Consider the following 18,428-nt stretch of genomic DNA (forward strand, 5'->3'; position numbering starts at 1 on the left):
ATTGCCATTTGCGCTTCCATAGACTCAAAACTCCTACGAGATCCACACATACCATCATACTTGATGTCAATCATTTGTAATATATGAAACGGAGGAAAGAAAAAAGAAATTGGTATTGTCTGGTATACAGATATTGGGAAAATTTTAGGCTTTGTAGATTAAAAGTGCTCTTTCCAGAAGCGGAACTCGACTTCGCGAGCCGTGGCAGCCTTGCAGGCAGTCTTGATATCACGAGCTGGAGAGACGACATGTTAGTTTAGGATAGACATAATGGGAGAGATGTTAGGAATATTGGTACATACCTGCAACAGAAGGACCGCAGAAGTAAACACCGACCGTCGTCTTCATGCTACCCTCGAGACCGCCGAGATAGGTCCTGTCGAGGATACCATCACGCATAGTTCTGAAGAGGCGGGCAAAGTTGGGTCGACCAAACTGAGTCCGTGACTTGAGCTCAGTGAGGGGATCCATCTCGGCACCCACACTGTTCAACACAATGTTCTGGGCGGTGTCCATGTCAAGTCTCTGGGTGAGGTAGGTGTGGATCTTGAGGAATTCAACACCAGAGCTTCCAGGGACGCGAGCAGCTTCGTTGGATTGCTCCTCGAGAGAAGACAGCAGTGTCTGGAACCATTCAAAAGAGCCAGTATCCTTGCAGACCCAGATGAACTCAACACGACGAAGACGAGTGGGAGGGTTGGGAGAGTTTCGGAGATGCCAGATGTTCTTCAGAATGGAAGCCCAAGGAGTAACACCAATACCAGTTCCGATGAGGACAGCAATTTCGTTCTCAAAGACATCCTCAGCCGGAGCTCCATAGGGGCCGTCAATGCGCAGAGCAGGCATCTGCTGGCCGTTTTGCAAAGCGACTTCGTACATACCCATGGGGTCAACACCGTCGTAGAACTTGGCTTGAGCGGCACCGGCACCAAGGGCGTCTCCCAGCTGGCTGGTGAAGTCACCGACCTGGCGAACGTGGACGGAGACATAGGGATCGAACGGGCACGAGGTGATGGTGAAGGGGTGCCACTGGTACTTTGAAATGGATGGCACCTGAAGGAACAACCACTGGCCGGCCTTGTACTTGAAGGAAGGCTTGTTGAACTGAATCTCGACGACGTCATACGGGTGTCTGATGACACGAGTAATCTTGGTCTCACGACGGGCACGAACCTCGCGATACAGACGCTCAATCAGGTAGAAGCTACCAGTGAAGAGCTCCCATCGCCATCCAAGATAACCAATGCAGTGCGACCAGTATTGCTCACCATCAAATGGAGAGAATCCATTGGCGGTATCACGAACGAAGCAGCCGACAGTGTGGGTGTAGAGAGCCAAGAAGAAGGGGATGAACAGGTGGTGTGTGTACCAGAAGGTCTCGAAAGACTGCTGACGAATACGAGCATGGGCGGTAGTATACATGAGCAGCATGCAAAGGAGCATGACGTGACCGGTAATACCACCAGGCTGAGCGTAGTGAATCTGCAGAGCGGTAACGGGACGAATCTGCCTCTTCTCGACATTGTAGAAGTTGACGTAGTGGGCTGACGTGTGGCAAATGCTGAAGAATAGCAGAGAGTAGGCAATCTGGCGATGCATCCACAGATTCTCATCAAGGGGGAGGAAGCGGATCTTGGGTCGGATCCATCGCATAATGGTTCGGCAAACGGGGAGCAGGATCAGCATGCAGTCGACGCTGAGCACCAGACCAGCACCTCGAGAAATCCACACAGAGTATTTCAGCGTGTTAAGACCTGCCAGCCTTGGATCGGCGGCTTGTTTATACCTGGAATAATGTTAGCTGCTTTGAGGATAACCAGAAGTCATTTCAGTGTCGAAGCTCACCATCCATATGCGAAAATGCCGAAATGAAATCCCCAGAAGAGAATGTGATAGAAGAACTTTTGAATAGTGAACTGCTTGCGAATGAGTTCGCCATATGTGAGTTGGCCAGCCATCTTGGATGATTGGTTTCGAGTCTCCTCCTCTTAACAGTTGAAGCCCTTTGAAATTAAAATGTCGACCCGCGACAATGCTGAAATATTATAATAGGATGCCCTTGGGATTACCCAGTGCAAGCGGTTTCCCGACTCTAAACAGCGATAATACCCTCCCTCGACTTTCCAAAAATGACACCGATTCCCAAGTCGACTTTGGATCCGCCCTAAGTAGGTCGTTCAAGGCAGAATAAGAAAAAAATACTAGTCAAAAATCGGACACGCTGGAAAACGAAGGTTGAATAAAGAGTGTAAAGAGTGACCTGAGCCAGCAGTGGATAGAAAGGAAAGGCCCAGAGGGACGTCCGTAGAAGAGAAAGAAAAAGATGGCTGCTCTTTTGGCCCGCCTAACGACAGCTGAGGGAAGAAGGAAAAGAAGAAGCCAAGAATATGGGAGTCGCCGAGTGATAAAAGAGGACTCCTGGTCGACCTAATCGGCGTGAAACACGGACAGGCTGGAGAAGTCGGGGATGGATCCGAAATGGTGGCTCTGTCTTCCTTTGACTTCGGATGTTGAGGTTCCTTGTAGCATGAAACTCCAGACCCCTGCAGCTGCGAAGCGATCCGCCAAATGACACGGTGAGGGCTTGCGGGCCGGTAGCATCGGCCGCTGCAGCAGACGCCAGGCTATTCCCTCTGCGACGAGCACTTGCGAGAGCTGCGATTGCAGTTTAGGGCCTGGTTGAATTGTAAACTGTAAACCCAGCGAAGATCACGGCGCAGAAAGTGAGACTCTCGTGGAGCGGATTGTGCGACGGCGAGTGTGAGAGCAGGGCCGAGGGGCAGGTGTAGCGGCGTTTCGAGCGCTGGCTCAGGGGGCCTTTGGGGACCTTTGGGGAGTGTTAGAGGGGCGTGTGCGTTTGAGAGTCTGGTCAAGCAGCTCAAGCTTGTCTGCACTTTGACGATGCTCCGAGCTGTAATGTTTCAAAAGGATTGTCTGTGCAAAATGCAAATCTAAGTGCAAGTGCAGATGCGGAGTTGGAGGTTTGCAGATGTAGCAGAAGCAGGAAAGTGGAAGATTTGGATAAGACGTGGTACAAGTACAGTAGGCGGTACAGGCACTCTTTGGTTTGTGCCTGGATGGATTCGATGAAGTCACCTGCAGGGCCCCAATGCCGTTCCCCCGCTTCTCCGCTGCTTTGTGATGCTCAGATTCTGCTCTTTTGCACCCATAAATAGGAACATTGATATCCATCACATCCAAAGCCGCCGGCCTTCTGTGCACTTGCATTCTCACGATGCGCTCTGACTGGTCTGACCGAGTTAGTCAGGGAGTAGCAAGGCGCGCTGCCAGTCCTGATGAGGCAACGGCCCTGAGGCTCGGCGCTTAAAACACAAGATGGCTGGCCAACAAGAGGCTAGATTTGTATCCCCTGAGCTAGCTGCACGGTGATGGGACTGCTAGGGCACGCGGACCCCTGTCTGGTGTGGACGCCTTTGCCTGCCACGAGGTGGGTTGGGATGCCTCTATTGAATTATGGAATTTGCTCTTCTGGGCGACTTAAAACAGCATATCTGGTGATATCAGTTACTGAACGGGTGACTTGAGCTGTCAAATCGAACCATTTTGCGATGCTGTAACGGAAGTGCATCTCCGTCAGTCGATGACATTGTCGCCAAGACCAATCACCCAGACTCTAGAGTAAGCCTGATTTAGCTGACACTTGAGTTCCAATCTTAGACTGCCTTTGTCTGCATTGTCGATATATTAATCAATTCGATGATGATTGGTCGCAACACCTACCAGCAAATACACTATGGATTAATCTGTCCGTGCTTTTTGCCTTAGTAATTGCCATAACCAAGCTCGGTATCAAGATTTAATAAAGCATTGATCCATCGCTACCGGCAATCTGGAGTGTCACAGGTTAGGCTACTCCTGATATCCATCCCTCCCTTCCCCATATGGGCCGGAAACGAACATGTAGAGATTTAACGCTTCCATTTAAGATTATACACCTTGCTCAAAGTGCAACGGATGGCTTCTAGCCAAGTTCTGGTTGTGTCTCTCCTTGCTGTTTGCCTCCTGAAGCATTGAAGAAGGTGGTGTTTACAAAGATTAGCTACTCTCAACTGAAACGAGTAGTATTAGCAACTTAAAACGTTAGCGCTCGTGATAGATGGACGCCCTGCACCTTTTCCGCACGGAGGTTTGGGCTTGTCCCTTGATTTTAGCGCAGCTCCTGCGGCCCCTCCCATCCCGGCGTGAGGCCTTCATGTTGGTCTGTTGGTCCCTGCAAATGAACCCGGCATTGGCGAGGCGGCTGTTTGCATTGGCAGACGTAGTATCGAGATTTTGACGGGAAACATTCATGCTATGATGAAAGAATCGTACGATTTTTTTTTCGCAAAGCTCCCCAAGACTCTCACGTGGCGGGATCCAGCAGTTTGGCTATAAAACAGTTCCTTTCGCATGCTTAAATTCGTTCCATTTTCCTGTTTTACGACTTTTGGCCACTCTGACTTGCTTTCCCAGACATATCGATCGCCCAATGCTACTCAATGCCGCCCTGCTCACGATGACAAACCGAATACGAAGTACAATGTACAGGTTATAGCGCGTAAGAGAAGGACGAGGAGGAAGCGTCAAAACTTCGTGCGGCATAACGCAAAACACACCCCGATATGCTCGTCGCCTACTAGGTAGTAGACCAGACGCTGGACCAGACGCTGGACACGACTTGGTCACCCTCGATGCGCAGCCGGTCCACAATACCGTTACCTTAGTAGAGCAATGCCTGTCGACTCGAGGATCATCAGGGCGGCTTCAGGGCGGCTTCGGCTCAAAAGGCCTCCGTTTGCGACGACAAGGATGATCAGCAAAGCTACCAGATGTAACCGATGGAACGTGCAAAATTATTGAGGGGGAAGCGAGTTCAGTCCAAGCGGTGCTTTTTGTTATTTTTGGCTCTGCCTACCTCCCACTGGGTATGTGATGGCCGTGGCTTCGTATTCGCCGCTACTCTGCTTGGAGGATCCTGACAGCGCATTGCGGGCGGCAGTTTGACCTCCAGGCGTCGCATGAATGAATGACGTTCCCCCGTAAATTCAACGTCAATGGAAGGCCAATTGTAGTTTGCTGGCTCTTTTAGGTGTCTCGGCATTAGCCACTGAGCGGCAGCACAAACGTAATTGCATTGAGCAGTTCCCGGTCTGCGCTGTGCGACAATGTGGGGAGTGGTCAGTCTTTAGAGGCGGATGACGTAGTAGTGATAAATGCCCAGCCATGTCCATCTTTATTCGCCATGCCGTCATCCAGAGTCAAATCGGCGATTTGAAAAGTACGGAACTCAATGGCATGTAGTTATAAAGTAAATTCGAATCAAATAATTGATCATTAAAAATTCATCTCATGTATACGCGTGTGGTTTGCACAAAGAAATCTCTCCCACCAGCTGCGATGTGTAGAGCTTCATAATGGCTGGCAAAGAAGATGTGGAGCACGCCCGTCGCTACGAAGCTCCATATAGCGAACGACACCCGATTCCTACCATATCGAAATACAGAGAGGAAAGGGAGGCGAGACAGCAAGATGCATTAAACAGCGATATAGACGGCCCGGACCAACGTCCTTCTCAGACCGAAGAAAGAGAAGCTTGGAGTCCCGATGACGAAGTAGAAGATCTTCAGTCTGGCAACGACGAGGCATCTATCCAGGATACATCGCAAGTTGATCCTGCCGCAATCAATCCACGAAAAAAGAACAAGGATTCCAAGAAAGAAAGGGCGGAACGCGAGGTCACGGATCCCGTCACTCATCTCCCTGTGAAGATTCACGACTTCACTGACAGTGCCCTCAAAGAACTGGACGTGAACGAGGACCCATTTGAACAAGCAAAAAGAACATCGAGTGGTATAGATGAGAAGAACAAGTCTGATGCCGAACTACGCAAGGAACAAGACGGTTCACAAGAGAAACACCATGCTTTGATGAATCAATTCCCGCCACCGGACCTCGATTTCTTACGCAAGGAAGTCGTTGCTGCGAGCAGCCGCGGGTTTGCGATTTCTTTAGCCGGTGCATGCGGCATCTTGGTTACCGCCTTCATTATTCGCGAAGTAATTTTTACAAATGCGCATCAAGATGGAGGATGGAAAGCTGTTGCTCAACGGTTTTTACCGTGGCTTGCTCTGGTTACTGTTAGCGCAGGGATATTTGGTGTCTTCATCTTCGGTGTGAGGGATTGGACGGCCAAAAAGGTCGACAGCGCAATCCAAGACGAGATCTGGCGCTCTCAGCGCCGGCAGATGAACCGCGAAGTCAAGAAATACGAAAGGGAGACTACCTTGTGGCTCAATTCCTTGCTGAGCTCAGTATGGCCGCTCATCAACCCCGACCTCTTTACCAGCCTGGCAGACACGCTTGAAGATGTCATGCAAGCCTCCTTGCCCAAAATGATACGCATGGTCAGCGTGGAAGATATTGGCCAAGGCAGCGAATCGCTGCGCATCCTCGGCGTTCGATGGCTGCCCACTGGAGCCGCTGCACAAGCCGTAACGGAAGATGGGAAGATTATCTCACACAAGGATAAGAACAGTCGCAGCAACTCGGAGCTGGGTGAAGAGGAAGAGCCTGACAGCAAAAGCGACAAGTCCACTTCTCGGGGCATGGCAGCTGAGGAAGGTGATTTTATCAACCTGGAGGTCGCTTTTGCATACAGGACTCGATCAACCAGCAAATCATTCAAGGAGCGAAGCAAAAACATGCATCTCTACTTGGCCTTTTATCTGCCTGGAAACTTGAAGATACCCGTCTGGGTTGATTTGCATGGAGCAGTTGGCACCATGAGGTTGCGCCTGCAGCTGACGCCTGATCCCCCATTTTTCGATCTCTGTACTCTAACACTGCTCGGGCAACCAAAAGTGGATTTGAGCTGTGTGCCCCTGAACAAGCATGCCTTGAATCTTATGGATGTACCCTTCATAAGCAATTTCGTGCAGTCGGCGGTTGACGCAGCCATGGCGCAGTATGTCGCTCCAAAGAGTCTCACGCTAGATCTCAAAGATATGCTCGCTGGTGATGACTTCAAAAAGGACACATACGCCAAAGGTGTTCTTATGGTCAATATCAAGGGTGGTTACGACTTCAAAATAGGAGATTCAGGCATACCACTTATCAAAGACTCCAGTTCAGATCCATATGTGTCTGTTGGATGGGCGAAATTTGGCAAGGTTCTCTGGAGCACGCGCATTTTACTATCTGAAATGGAACCATACTGGGATGAGACTTGTTTTGTGCCAGTCACCCCTGAAGAGCTAAACATCAACGAAAGACTCCGCATTCAGCTTTGGGACTCTGATCGATTTACGGCGGATGACGACCTCGGGAGAATCGAGGTTGACCTCAAAGAGCTGATGCAAAACGAAGAGTCGAACGGGCGCATGTGGCAACGTACAGATGGATTCAGAGCACTGAAATCTGGCCACGACATGCCGGGGAAACTCGAGTGGAGTGTTGGATACTTCTCAAAAGCAAGACTTCAAAAATGTCAATTTGAGAAGCAGACTCACGACCCAGAAGTCAGATCAATGAAGCAGCTTGAAGAAAAAGTCAGCAACAGCTGCGAGCGGAAACTTCGAGAAGCCATGCTCAAGCATTCATCATCTGATCGTGATGATAGCGAGCTAGAGCAGCAGAAGATGCAGGAAATGAAGTCGGAGCAAGATGCGATGATCATATCGGCTCCGCCGCCAGACGGATATCCAAGTGGCATCCTCAGTCTGCAGATTCACAATATCACCGGACTCGAAGTTCCCTCACTAAACAAAAGTTTGAAGGACAAGGATGGGAATGCAAGCGACGAAGAGACTGGAGAGGGCCTGCCCAGTGCTTATTGCACCGTAATTGTTAACCACAAGAAAACCTACAAAACGCGAACCAAGCCGCAAAACACAAAGCCCTTTTTCAACGCAATTTGCGAGCGCTTCATTCGAGACTGGAGGTCTTGCGAAGTCTATGTCTCCGTGAGGGATGCCAGGTTGCACGAGGACGATCCACTATTGGGCATCGTCCATCTGCCTCTGAGCGAAGTGTTTAAGGAACGCTCTCAGAGAAATGGCTTCTGGCCCATATCCGGAGGCATTGGCTATGGAAAGATCAGACTGTCCATGGTATGGCGCAGCGTCCAACTTCAAGCGCCGCGCAACCTCATCGGATGGCAGTATGGCACAGTGAATGTGCAGCCTGTCGCAACGAGCTCGGATTGTCCGGAGGACTTGAGATACGCGAAACTGAAGCTGAGAACTGACATCAGCACCGGCAAAATGTATTCTCGCGGATCTGGAGAGGCGACGTGGGCGACGAGCAAGGATCGGCCTCTCACTCTGGCTGTCCAGAAACGATACAGCGGCTGTTTGTCTATTGCTTTCAAAGACAAGAAAGTGCTGGGAGACAAAGTGTCCGCTTTCAGTGTGTGCTGGTTGAAAGACATTCCGGATGGGGAGAATTTGATACTTGACCTGCCAATCTGGAAAGGCGATTTCAAGAGGGCAACATCGTGCTGCCTGGACCAATGCGGAGAAAGAATTGGGACGCTCAGTATCAAGGTCACATTTTGGCCGGGGATGGTAAGTTGATACCCTGATTTCAAACTACCCTGTATGAGAAGAAGAGATCTCTAACAGTCTAATAGGGCGCTGCGCATTCCCAATGGGCTAATAGCAGCGAGCATATTCGAGATGTTGTTGAAGTAATCGATGCTGCAAGAGATAATCTTAGAGACGACGACATGGAAAGAGCCGCAGGGATTGTGGATGAAGAAATCTCAAGTGATAGCGATAGCTCTGATGAGGATGAGTACATACCGGATGGTAGCGCGGGCCATAAGCAGGGCCCCATAGACCAAGTCCGGGATTATAAAAAGAGAGATAAAGCCCTACACAGACAGCATCGGGGCCTTATGCAATGGAAGGTAAGACAAAATCACCAGAATATGCCAGCTTCAGAGGAAACGATTAGCTAACCCCCTGGTACAGGTGCCCCGAACTGCGAAATGGGTGAAGCACAAGGTGGACAAGGTGGAAGATAGTGTTACTTCTTTGCTTGATCACAGAAACAAGGAGGCTGGGATTGAGACTGAGGTATAATAATAAATTCGGTCCAAAAGAATGGATATCATATAATTTTCTAGCAAGCAAGACCATGGTCTATGAGGAAATGACGGTGGCTAATCTAACTAAGGTATCTGTAAAAATGATAATAACTCCCTCAAACGAATTGCGCCCCAAAGGATTCCCATTCATAAGAAATAAAACTCGTGAAGTAAAATGCAACCACAGACGCAAATGCCATAGCATGACGGTGACCCCGGGAATATTGGCCACTGTCTTCATGGTAGATCCTGCTGCGTTGCAGTGTTTAAAAGTGTTGTCCTTGATCCAGGTTAGTTACTGCTGTCGAGTAAGTCCCCTGTCGTCAGGACGGGTTCCAGGGCTTCGTTGGATGGTGCGGGAGTGGCGTTGTTCTTACGGTTCCTCTTTGATCGCACCTCAACTGCCTCTGGCTGCAGCGGAGTCACGTCGTCTTCAGGGTCGTCGCGGTAGCGCTCAGGATCGTCTTCTGCCAGCAAGGGGGCGAGCAAGGGTGCATCACTACGACGCCACGGAAATCTTAGACCCAAGTTCAAATTCTTAACGCTCTGGAACCAAGGAATCTCGGGCAATGAGGAAGGTCGCAGGTGGTGCTCGCAGTTTGGACAATCTGGAGGAAGAATTTGCCAGGCAACCCACTGTAAGAGGCCGTGAATAGCGAACCCTTGATAGATGGCTAGAGCCGCAGCGAAGAGATGGCAGAAGCTGTCCGGCACATGTTAGCTTCGATCATGCAAAGAACCAGCCAGATACGGCTATGCTAGAATAGAGATTCAAGCATTTTGAAAGGGCGTGGGACATACAAGCTTGTCAGAATAGGCAGCGTAGCATAAGCAGCAAGCATACTTAGTGAAGCCGAACGGCCGTGATGGGTCCATGTAAAGACGAGAACGATCATGAGGGCAGCAGCAAGCACGACATCGTGAATAAAAACAACGATGGGATGAGTTAGGACAGCGCGAATAGAAATGCCGCTGTGGCCTTCAGACTCGATGGACTCGACATCAGCCTCCTGTCTGTGGCCTGCGGTGCGAAGAAGCGCGATCGAGGTGACGACAGACACGGCTTGAGGCACCAGGCCAACCGCCGGAACGGGATTATGCGACAAGACGCCGTGGGCGATGCAGAGAGCGAAAGACGGGACAAAGGACACGACTGCGGCGATGCGAAGCGGGCGGGCAGCCGCGTCAACAGTTGAGTCTTCCATGATGAGCGGTGCTGGTGAATAGCGGCTAGGCTGAAGGTGACTGAAGCCGTGAGAAATCGGCAGCGAGTATAAGAGGACAGCGAGATGCCGTCAGTCAGTCAGTCAGTGCCAGTGCCGACGCCTGTGATTTTTTATTCTTATTTTTATTGGGCTCATATTGTCAGGAGAAGCTGCATTGGGCAGAGAGATTACCATAGTGGAAAGCGCGGCCCCTCACTGAGACCCCTGTTTGTCTGAGATGTACAAAGTCAGTTAGTGCATTGCCAATAGCCGGATCTGGTATCTTGACGACAGGAGCTGATCAGGAGAGTGGGGGTTACACAGGTGCGAGCTTGATTCAACGACATGACACGCAGATTGACGACACAATTGGACGGCATTGCAAAACTATAAAATATTGGGAATTATGGGATGAAAAAAATTATACTATTGAAGGCTTAGAGGATTCTAGGTGAGTCATTGAATTTTCTTGAATTGCTCTATTTTCATGGCTGTGTTGGATATGAGTGAGTGACCTGACAGAACATCTAGAGTCCAAAACACCAAGCCTTAGACGGTGGTTATGCCGTCTCGCTGCCACACAAAATTTCAACAACACGAAAGAGCGCGGACGCGGTGACGTTGCCTGGCCATCAATTGGTTTTCGTCTGATGTTCTCGCGTCAGTCACCGCGTTTGGGTTCACCTACGGCCAGCTGTAGTGAGGAAAAAGTGAGGCCATGCTGAGCTTCTGCCCTATCGACTCGCCAGCTGGCGAGCAGTCCGCCACGCAAAATCAACAACGAATTCACTGCAACGCGCTCAATTGGTCAGAAAAAAGTGAAATCATGTGCCCACAGCTGCCTAGAAAAAAATAACAAAACCCCCGCCCCCCAACTTTTCTTTTCCTCTTCTTCTCTTCCTTCTTCAAGTTACCATCATCACATCAAAGTATCACACAAACGCACACAAAGCGAACGAACAAACCTCACAATTCTGACAGACAAGATGGAGTTTTCTACCATTTTCACCCTCGTTCCGTATCCCAAGTCCCCCTCCCTTGGCGATCCCGCTATCTTCCTGCCCATCTGGGCTTCCCTCCTCATTGTGTGCTTGTTTACGAAACTGGTCACCGCCTTGTGGCCATCGGTTCTCATCTACCTCTCCTTTGTTGTAGCATTTGCCCCGGACAAGAACTTTGTTGTCGCCGCCATGTCCTGGCTTTCACTGCTTTGGCTTTGGAAGCCCTGGGCCGCCGCGACAGCTGACCTACGTCGCGAAGTCGATCTCGCGATTGACTTTGCATTTCTCGCGTGGTTCCTGATGGCCTTCCCTTTCATTGTCTTGACAATGTGGGTCGGACTGATGGGGGTTCTTCGTCTTGCCGCCAACGCCATAATCCGCCGAATCCATGATGCCATGGAGTTCGAACTCGACCTGGAATATGTCGTCAAATGCTACTCGCCCATGCAGCTAGGATCACCCGGCGATCGCGCCATGATCCGGCTCCTTGCCGCCTCCGGAAACCCGACATTCATCCTGAGACTATCTCGCCCTCCTCTCGGCATTAACCAAGCTGGAATTGAAGCTATCTTTCGGGATAAGCGACCGCGCCGTTTGGTGAAGACCTCCATCGAAGAGCAGGAGCAATCTCGGGCACGATTGAAGAAGTTTGTGAAGGAGTGCCGTGCAGAAATCATGGCAGCAAAGGAAGCAGAGAGAATCGCCGCTGCGCAGCTTAACGATCCAAAGCCAACGCCATTCGACAGCGAACCAGTGCCTCAGTCAAGAGAGACCCCCACCCCGGTGGTTCAGGTTTCTGCTTGGCCCACTGTTCCCGAGTCGGACAACGTCGCAGAAGACGTCAAGACCAAGACTACCAGCGGATTTCTAGTCGGAGATGAAGAAGACAGCAAAGCGAAGGAACCCGAGTCCTCATCTGAGGAGTACGGTGAAAGCTTGGCCCAGGAACCCGAGATCGCATCTGTGGTTGACGACGGCGAAAGCCCGCTGTATATCGACACCCAAGCCCAGGAACCAGAGATCTCGTATGAGAAGTATGGCGAAAGCTTCGCCGAGGATCCCGAGTCCACATTTGTGGAGGACGGCCACGGCCCAGTGTCCGAGTCGAGCGCCACGGTACCCGAAGCGGCCCAGGAACCTGAGACCTCTTACGAGGAGGAAGGCAACGGCCTGCTCAACATCCACGCAGTCCAAACCGACGAACCGGAGGTCTCATTTGAGGCTGACGAAGGTGAAGGTTTCACCGAGGAACTGGAGGTCTCATTTGAGGCTGATGAAGGTGAAGGCCTCACGGAGGACAAGACCTCGTATGAGGAGGAGTTCGACGTTGAGATGACTGACGCGGATCCCCTTGAGGGAATAGTACCTGGCCTCTTTATTACATCTACATGTGGCTACTCCAACCCATCGGAGCCTATCCTGCCATTGGAAGTTTTGGCCCCACGGTCTCCTGCTTGTCAGGAACCTGGTTACCATTACGATACCCGCGGATACTCCAACCCACCGGAGCCTATCCTGCCATTGGAAGTTGTGGCCCCACGGTCTCCTGCTGGTCAGGTACCTGGTTGCCACTACGATACCCGCGGATACATGTCATTGTCGCCTGTTGTCGAGAGTGCTCAGCCTGTTGTCGAGGCCCAGTAGGATGGGCACGACTTTCAGCCTGACCTCTTATCAGTCGCTGACTACGAGACACTCCTGGGGGATAATGAGTACGCCAACATGGACCCCGACCTCCTAGATCGCAAGATGGACGATCTCCTCGCCGGCGTCACCACCCAAGCGGACCAAGCCTTCACCACCGATGCTTCTTTTGAGGAGTTCGAGGCGTGGCTGGATACCCTTGTTGTGGACGCCGAAACAGCAGTTCCCGACGCCAAAGCGTTGGACGATGACGAAGAAATGCGAGACGCGGATTGGATCCCGACTCCAGCTTCCGATTCTGACGACGACTCGGTCACCATCGTGGAGCCATTCTCCATGTTCTTCGATCCATGCGTCCTTCGGGATTCTAGCTTGGATGAAGACATGATCTCCATGGACCTGAGTGGCAGCGGGTCCGACCCCGAGGTAGAGTTTATAACTGCAGCTTTGGCTCAGTTGACTCTTACTTTGGATGTCGGCAACGTCATCATCACGGACCAGCAACTATCCCAGGAAGATGTCGCAATGGTGGACCTCCAAAGGCCAATTCCCCCTGTCATCGTCATTGACATGGCAGAGCCGGAGGAGTCAACTCCCCCCACCGACAACACGATGGAGCTCAACGGGCCAATCCCCCCCGTCATCGAGATGGCGGAACCCGAAGAGCCCGTCGACGACATTGTTCCGGATGCTGTTCCGGATACTCTCCAGCATGAGGCATTGCCCCCGCAACTGCCGTACATGGGAGACGATGATGAAGATTGGAATGAGCAGGGCGTCGTGTCTGACGGTTTGACGACACGCAGCATGTCCCCAAGAGGCTCGGAGGGAGGTGAGCTACTCGTGGTAGCCTCGCCTGGACCTTCCCTCGAGGATGAGATGTGGGCCGCCTTTGAAGAAAGGGATTTAATGGCCGCCCTGCTCGGCATGTCACCAGACCGATTGTCACTTTCCTCGCGATCGAGATCGACTTCGCTTGACTCGGGCGACGTGCCCTTATGGGCATTTCCCCCTGACATGGTGAACGCGTCTGACTCTGGTGCTGCCACCAATCTTTCGTTGAACCAGCTGTTCGACAATTCCCGGACAATCGAAGGCAATCCTACGACCGAAAGCGCCGCTGACGAACTTTCGGAAGAGGATCCAGCCTCAAGAGATTCTGTTTCTGGACCGGACTCAGTCACGGAGGCGCAAGAGCCAGCTCCAGAGGACCATAACCAGGCGGGTAGTTCCGAGTCCCCCGAAGACGACACCACCCTGGCCTCTGGAGAAGTTGCTGAAGAGCAACTACCGACGACTGAGACCCCGGCTCCAGACAACGTACCGGCGATTGCGATAACCCCCGAGCCAAACCGAGTGGTTCAGGTTGAGGTCGCGCCTATCAGGATGGGAGGACTTATTCTCCCTGGCGGAAATCTTGTTCTGCCCGCGACTCCCGCCCCCATGACCCCGTTGCCGCAGCAAGCCAATAATCCCGACCCAGAGGCTGTGAGGAAGCAGAAGGAAGAAAGCCTGGCAAGGGATCTGCGCAACGTCATGAGGAGGCGCCAACCTGCTTCCATTTTTCACCCCAAGCGACCGCAGAAGTCTTCGGCTCTCATTCGCTCACCAGACGCCGCGGAGAGAGAGAGTGTTCTCCGATCTCCGCAGTCCTTCCATGCCATGTCTCGCGCTGGAAGTGACGCTGATGGTGGAGTGGATGCCGAAGATGAAGGAGCGGCGAGGGTGATGCTCGCTTCGCCTGCCGTTATGAAGGCGATTCGAGACAGTGAGGCTCGGCGAGGTTTTGTGCGTGAAGGCAACGCAGACGAAAGATGAGCATGGGGCTCATTCTTTCCGACTAATTTTTAATATTAATTTTTAATTTTTAATATTCGATGATACTACGATGGACAGCAATTTCGAGCTCGACGACTGCTTTTTTCTTTTTTTCTTTTCTTGTTTTCCGGCTTTGGGCTCCGACTGCTTTCTTTCGTTTCAAAGTTTTGAGAATCTTGTCTGCGCAGGTCGAATCACTCCTCTTCTTACTTTTGGAGCTGAGCGCAACCGTGTCGAACATTCTTTTTCTTTTTTTTGACACACACAAGACAATCATATTGGAAAACAACCGGGAAAAGCAGCTGAGCTTGGCTCTCTTGAGGGATTCAGATGGTTTTTGGGCACCGAGCAAAATGTCTTCTGTCAGAGACTTGGACGCGAATACTCTTGATTCATATTTCGCCGACCAATTTGCTTCATTCGCCCTCTGTCAATCTACACATATTGTGAGGATATGTTTCGGCACTTTCTTTTACGACCATCACCGAGAGCTTTAATTGCTATTTTTGGACAAGCGATTCAACAAAAACACGCACACTCATATATCACTTTCTTTGCTTGTGGTTTTTGTTGGAAACGTTTCGTCCATATTGATGATATGTAACCAGAGCCCCTTCTTTCGAGGACTTGTTTCCGTTGGGACCTTATTCTTTCTTCTTGACGAGCAACATGACATATACCTATGCAGCATTCTTGGCTTTGCTCACCTTTGTCATCGAATTCATTGCTCAGTCAAGCCAAACGGAAAGGGGCTCGCCACTTCTTGGGAAAGACGCAACCAATCACAGTCGGCACAGATGATCTTCTTTATATCCAGTCGTCTATCGCCGCAGTCTTTCCCAAGACGTCTAAAGATGTCGACATCAGTTTACACCATTCGACATCTAGGACAAATTCGGGGATCATTACAATAGTTGGAATCGCAAGCGAGGACAATCCGAATTACTTATTCGCTTGCATTTCACTTTGTAATGATGTCGAAGCACGTCGACAATTTTCATTCTACGATGTGCTTTCGACGAACATTCAGTCAGCACCGCGATCGGGAAAGCGAAGCAAAAGCAGAAGCCAGCATCAGCTATTTTCTGATACATCTTACTTCGTCAATCCAACTTCAGCTGAAGCTTTGCTTTCCTGTTCGCATTCATGTCTCTGTCCATCCGCAACTCTTCAATTCATATCGCGTTGATGACAGGGACATGAACACTCTTGAGGGCAAGATTTAGGAGGATTATTGGGTTGGTTACGGTTTGGTCACCGTTTGATTACACACAATTTCGAAAGCTGCCGCCTTGAACAACGCAGCTACTTCACACGAAATGCTCCTTCGCATGGAGCACTTCCACACAAAACAGCCGCTCCTTTATGGAGTATTTCCACAATCACATTACTATACATATGGGGTATTGTGGCGACTCTTCATGAAGACTCTTTCCACAACCACAATACCACTTCATATGGAGTAATTCTACAAACAAACAAACTACCACTTCCGAAGTGTTTCGGCATACGATCCGCGACTTCGAGCGAAACACTTCATGACACAAAATGCCATCTCACATGGGATGCCTCTTTAATTGGAGTTTTTCTCCAATTCACACACACAAACAAAAAATCACAGCTTCGTATGAAGTATTTCTTCTTTATACATCATCTTCTTCATACATCATACTTCTTCAGTACTTCTTCAGTACTTCTTCAGTACATCTTCAAACCAGACCAGACCAGACCAGACCAGACCAGACCAGACCAGACCAGACCAACCAAATCACATGGCGACTGCAAAACCGCAAGGCTCGCAGTTGTGATCCGACGATGATCTTGTTTTCGAGAATGAGACATGGAATCTGCACATGATAGTGACAGGGGATAAACGCAAATATTATCACTATCATCAGGCTTCACTTACATCACCCAAGCCTTGCAAGATTCCTGTCTAGTGTGTCGAGGGCCAAACCAAATATCGCTCTCTCGCCCTTGACGCACAAAATTGGGGAAAACATTCGCATTCGCACATTTTTGTCAGAGGGTATCACGATTCATTTACCTTTCTACCCTCTGACAAACAAAACCGGAGACATTTTCATACAACTTTATCGAGGAAAACCGTGCGAATCGAACGAAGAGAGATCGGGCCCATCCATTATTCTCATGGCCTGATCCTCCTACAATCACACATATTGTCAATGGGGAACTTGGGAGGGTCAGAGATTATATCAACATCGAATCGATATTTCGCATCTGACCCTCCCAAACACTGAGAATCATCAGATATCACGCAATCATCTGACTTCAATCACATTCATCTGCACGATGATTCTCAGCTCTGTGTCGAATCACATATCACCATACGACACACAAAAACGGGGACTTGCCAGAGATGAAATCACACTCTTTCACATCTCGGCAACAAAAGGAAACTTGGAATACCAGAGATTAGAGACGCCAAACTTCTCTATATCATGAGCGTCATCTAATCTCTTGGGTTATTTTTCACACGGTGGCGGACATCGACCTCATACCAGGACTGATCCTCTATGGACACAACTCAAAACATGTTTCAACTTTCTAACCAAAGTTCACTGAGTTACCATTGAGTTGAGCAGACTTACTTCATTCTGGTCTGATGTCTGCCACCTCCAGCTGAACCAATCATTACGCTGGGAACCAACCAATCCAAGGCAACCAATCTTTTGCCTTGCGACTTGGACAAATCAGTCGTGACTGCCCTCCGCAAGGATTGGCACCAAACGGGAGGATAAAAGAATCCCTCGAATTGGTAACGAGTCACACATGGCTGCCTCTTGGATGATTTCACCGATCAAGGAACTTCGCACTTTAAGAATTACGAACAATCTGGAGCAAACGCCACAGCCCGCCCTCCGAAAGGACCGGCCCCAAACGCGAGGGAAAAGAATCTCGCGAATTGGGAGCAGGTTGCTGGCACTCCTACAACCTTTCGAACGAGTCATCATCCGAGAACAACATTGCCTGGGGAAAATTTGTCTGGCTGCCCTCCTTTGTGAAATCTTCACACTGGACTGGCCCCAAACGGGAGAAAACATAACCTCGCGAATTGGGAGCAGGTCATGACAAACAAGTGTCTGGCTGCCCTCCTTTGTGATAGCCTCACACTGGATTGGCCCTAAACGGGAGAGACAAGAATCTCGCGAATTGGGAGCAGGCTATGACCAACCCCATGGACAAACCAAAGACGACGAGCTATGGCAACCACAAACAAACCAAGCTCGCTCATCTGAACAAGAGAGAAAACAGGACCAACCAACCAGCCAGCCAACCTGCATACGCTACCGGTTGGGTCCGGACTGTCTTGATGATAATATTCATCATCTCTCTCGCTGCCGAATCATGAAGACAAAATACAAGATCTTCATTCGGATACAGCCTAGCAATTGATCAATACCAACCATAATTGCCAAACGACATCGACAAAGAGTCGCAAAGAAAGCGACACAATCGCAAATCCACAGATACGAACGAACACACATTCACACACCACGCACCACACGCCACAAAACAAGGTTGAACATAAAATGTTCAATTATTTCTCGCCGAAACAGAGCAGCACAAAGATGACGAAACAAACAAGAAACTGAACATAAAATGTTCAGTTACCCAGCCTCCGAATGACCGCAATAAGATGACGAACAA

The 18,428-nt window shown here is 50.2% G+C and overlaps 6 protein-coding genes across 6 annotated transcripts; 3 read left to right on the forward strand and 3 right to left on the reverse strand.

The window, feature by feature from the left end:
- Positions 1–158: 158 nt before the first annotated feature.
- On the reverse strand, positions 159–1,958 carry M431DRAFT_495218 (hypothetical protein; the record flags this gene model as incomplete). Its single annotated transcript, XM_024917334.1, has 3 exons — positions 159–235; positions 303–1,786; positions 1,846–1,958. 3 exons carry the CDS (start codon positions 1,956–1,958, stop codon positions 159–161), a joined length of 1,674 nt encoding a protein of 557 aa, XP_024774666.1.
- A 3,456-nt stretch (positions 1,959–5,414) lies between these two features.
- M431DRAFT_482159 (hypothetical protein) lies at positions 5,415–9,083 on the forward strand (the record flags this gene model as incomplete). The annotated part of the gene is made up of 3 exons (XM_024916019.1): positions 5,415–8,564; positions 8,630–8,908; positions 8,973–9,083. 3 exons carry the CDS (start codon positions 5,415–5,417, stop codon positions 9,081–9,083), a joined length of 3,540 nt encoding a protein of 1,179 aa, XP_024774667.1.
- Positions 9,084–9,379: 296 nt separating this feature from the next.
- M431DRAFT_495220 (hypothetical protein) lies at positions 9,380–10,293 on the reverse strand (the record flags this gene model as incomplete). Its single annotated transcript, XM_024917335.1, has 2 exons — positions 9,380–9,791; positions 9,890–10,293. The coding sequence occupies 2 exons, from the start codon at positions 10,291–10,293 to the stop codon at positions 9,380–9,382; spliced, it is 816 nt and encodes a 271-aa protein (XP_024774668.1).
- Positions 10,294–11,279: 986 nt separating this feature from the next.
- Positions 11,280–12,938, forward strand: M431DRAFT_85246 (hypothetical protein; the record flags this gene model as incomplete). Its single annotated transcript, XM_024923532.1, has 2 exons — positions 11,280–12,656; positions 12,756–12,938. 2 exons carry the CDS (start codon positions 11,280–11,282, stop codon positions 12,936–12,938), a joined length of 1,560 nt encoding a protein of 519 aa, XP_024774669.1.
- Positions 12,939–13,016: 78 nt separating this feature from the next.
- Positions 13,017–14,756, forward strand: M431DRAFT_116171 (hypothetical protein; the record flags this gene model as incomplete). The annotated part of the gene is made up of 1 exon (XM_024911952.1): positions 13,017–14,756. The coding sequence occupies one exon, from the start codon at positions 13,017–13,019 to the stop codon at positions 14,754–14,756; it is 1,740 nt and encodes a 579-aa protein (XP_024774670.1).
- An 819-nt stretch (positions 14,757–15,575) lies between these two features.
- On the reverse strand, positions 15,576–15,891 carry M431DRAFT_508411 (hypothetical protein). The gene has a single exon (XM_024919107.1). It carries the CDS (start codon positions 15,848–15,850, stop codon positions 15,662–15,664), a length of 189 nt encoding a protein of 62 aa, XP_024774671.1. The 5' UTR covers positions 15,851–15,891; the 3' UTR covers positions 15,576–15,661.
- Positions 15,892–18,428: the final 2,537 nt, after the last annotated feature.

This window comes from Trichoderma harzianum (genome assembly GCF_003025095.1).
Source record: "Trichoderma harzianum CBS 226.95 unplaced genomic scaffold M431scaffold_6, whole genome shotgun sequence".
Taxonomy (NCBI): Eukaryota; Fungi; Ascomycota; class Sordariomycetes; order Hypocreales; family Hypocreaceae; genus Trichoderma; species Trichoderma harzianum.

Coding starts and splice junctions, on each gene's coding strand:
- M431DRAFT_508411 (XM_024919107.1), bottom strand. CDS start 15,850: ATGTATCAGAAAATAGCTGATGCTGGCTTCTGCTTTTGCTTCGCTTTC.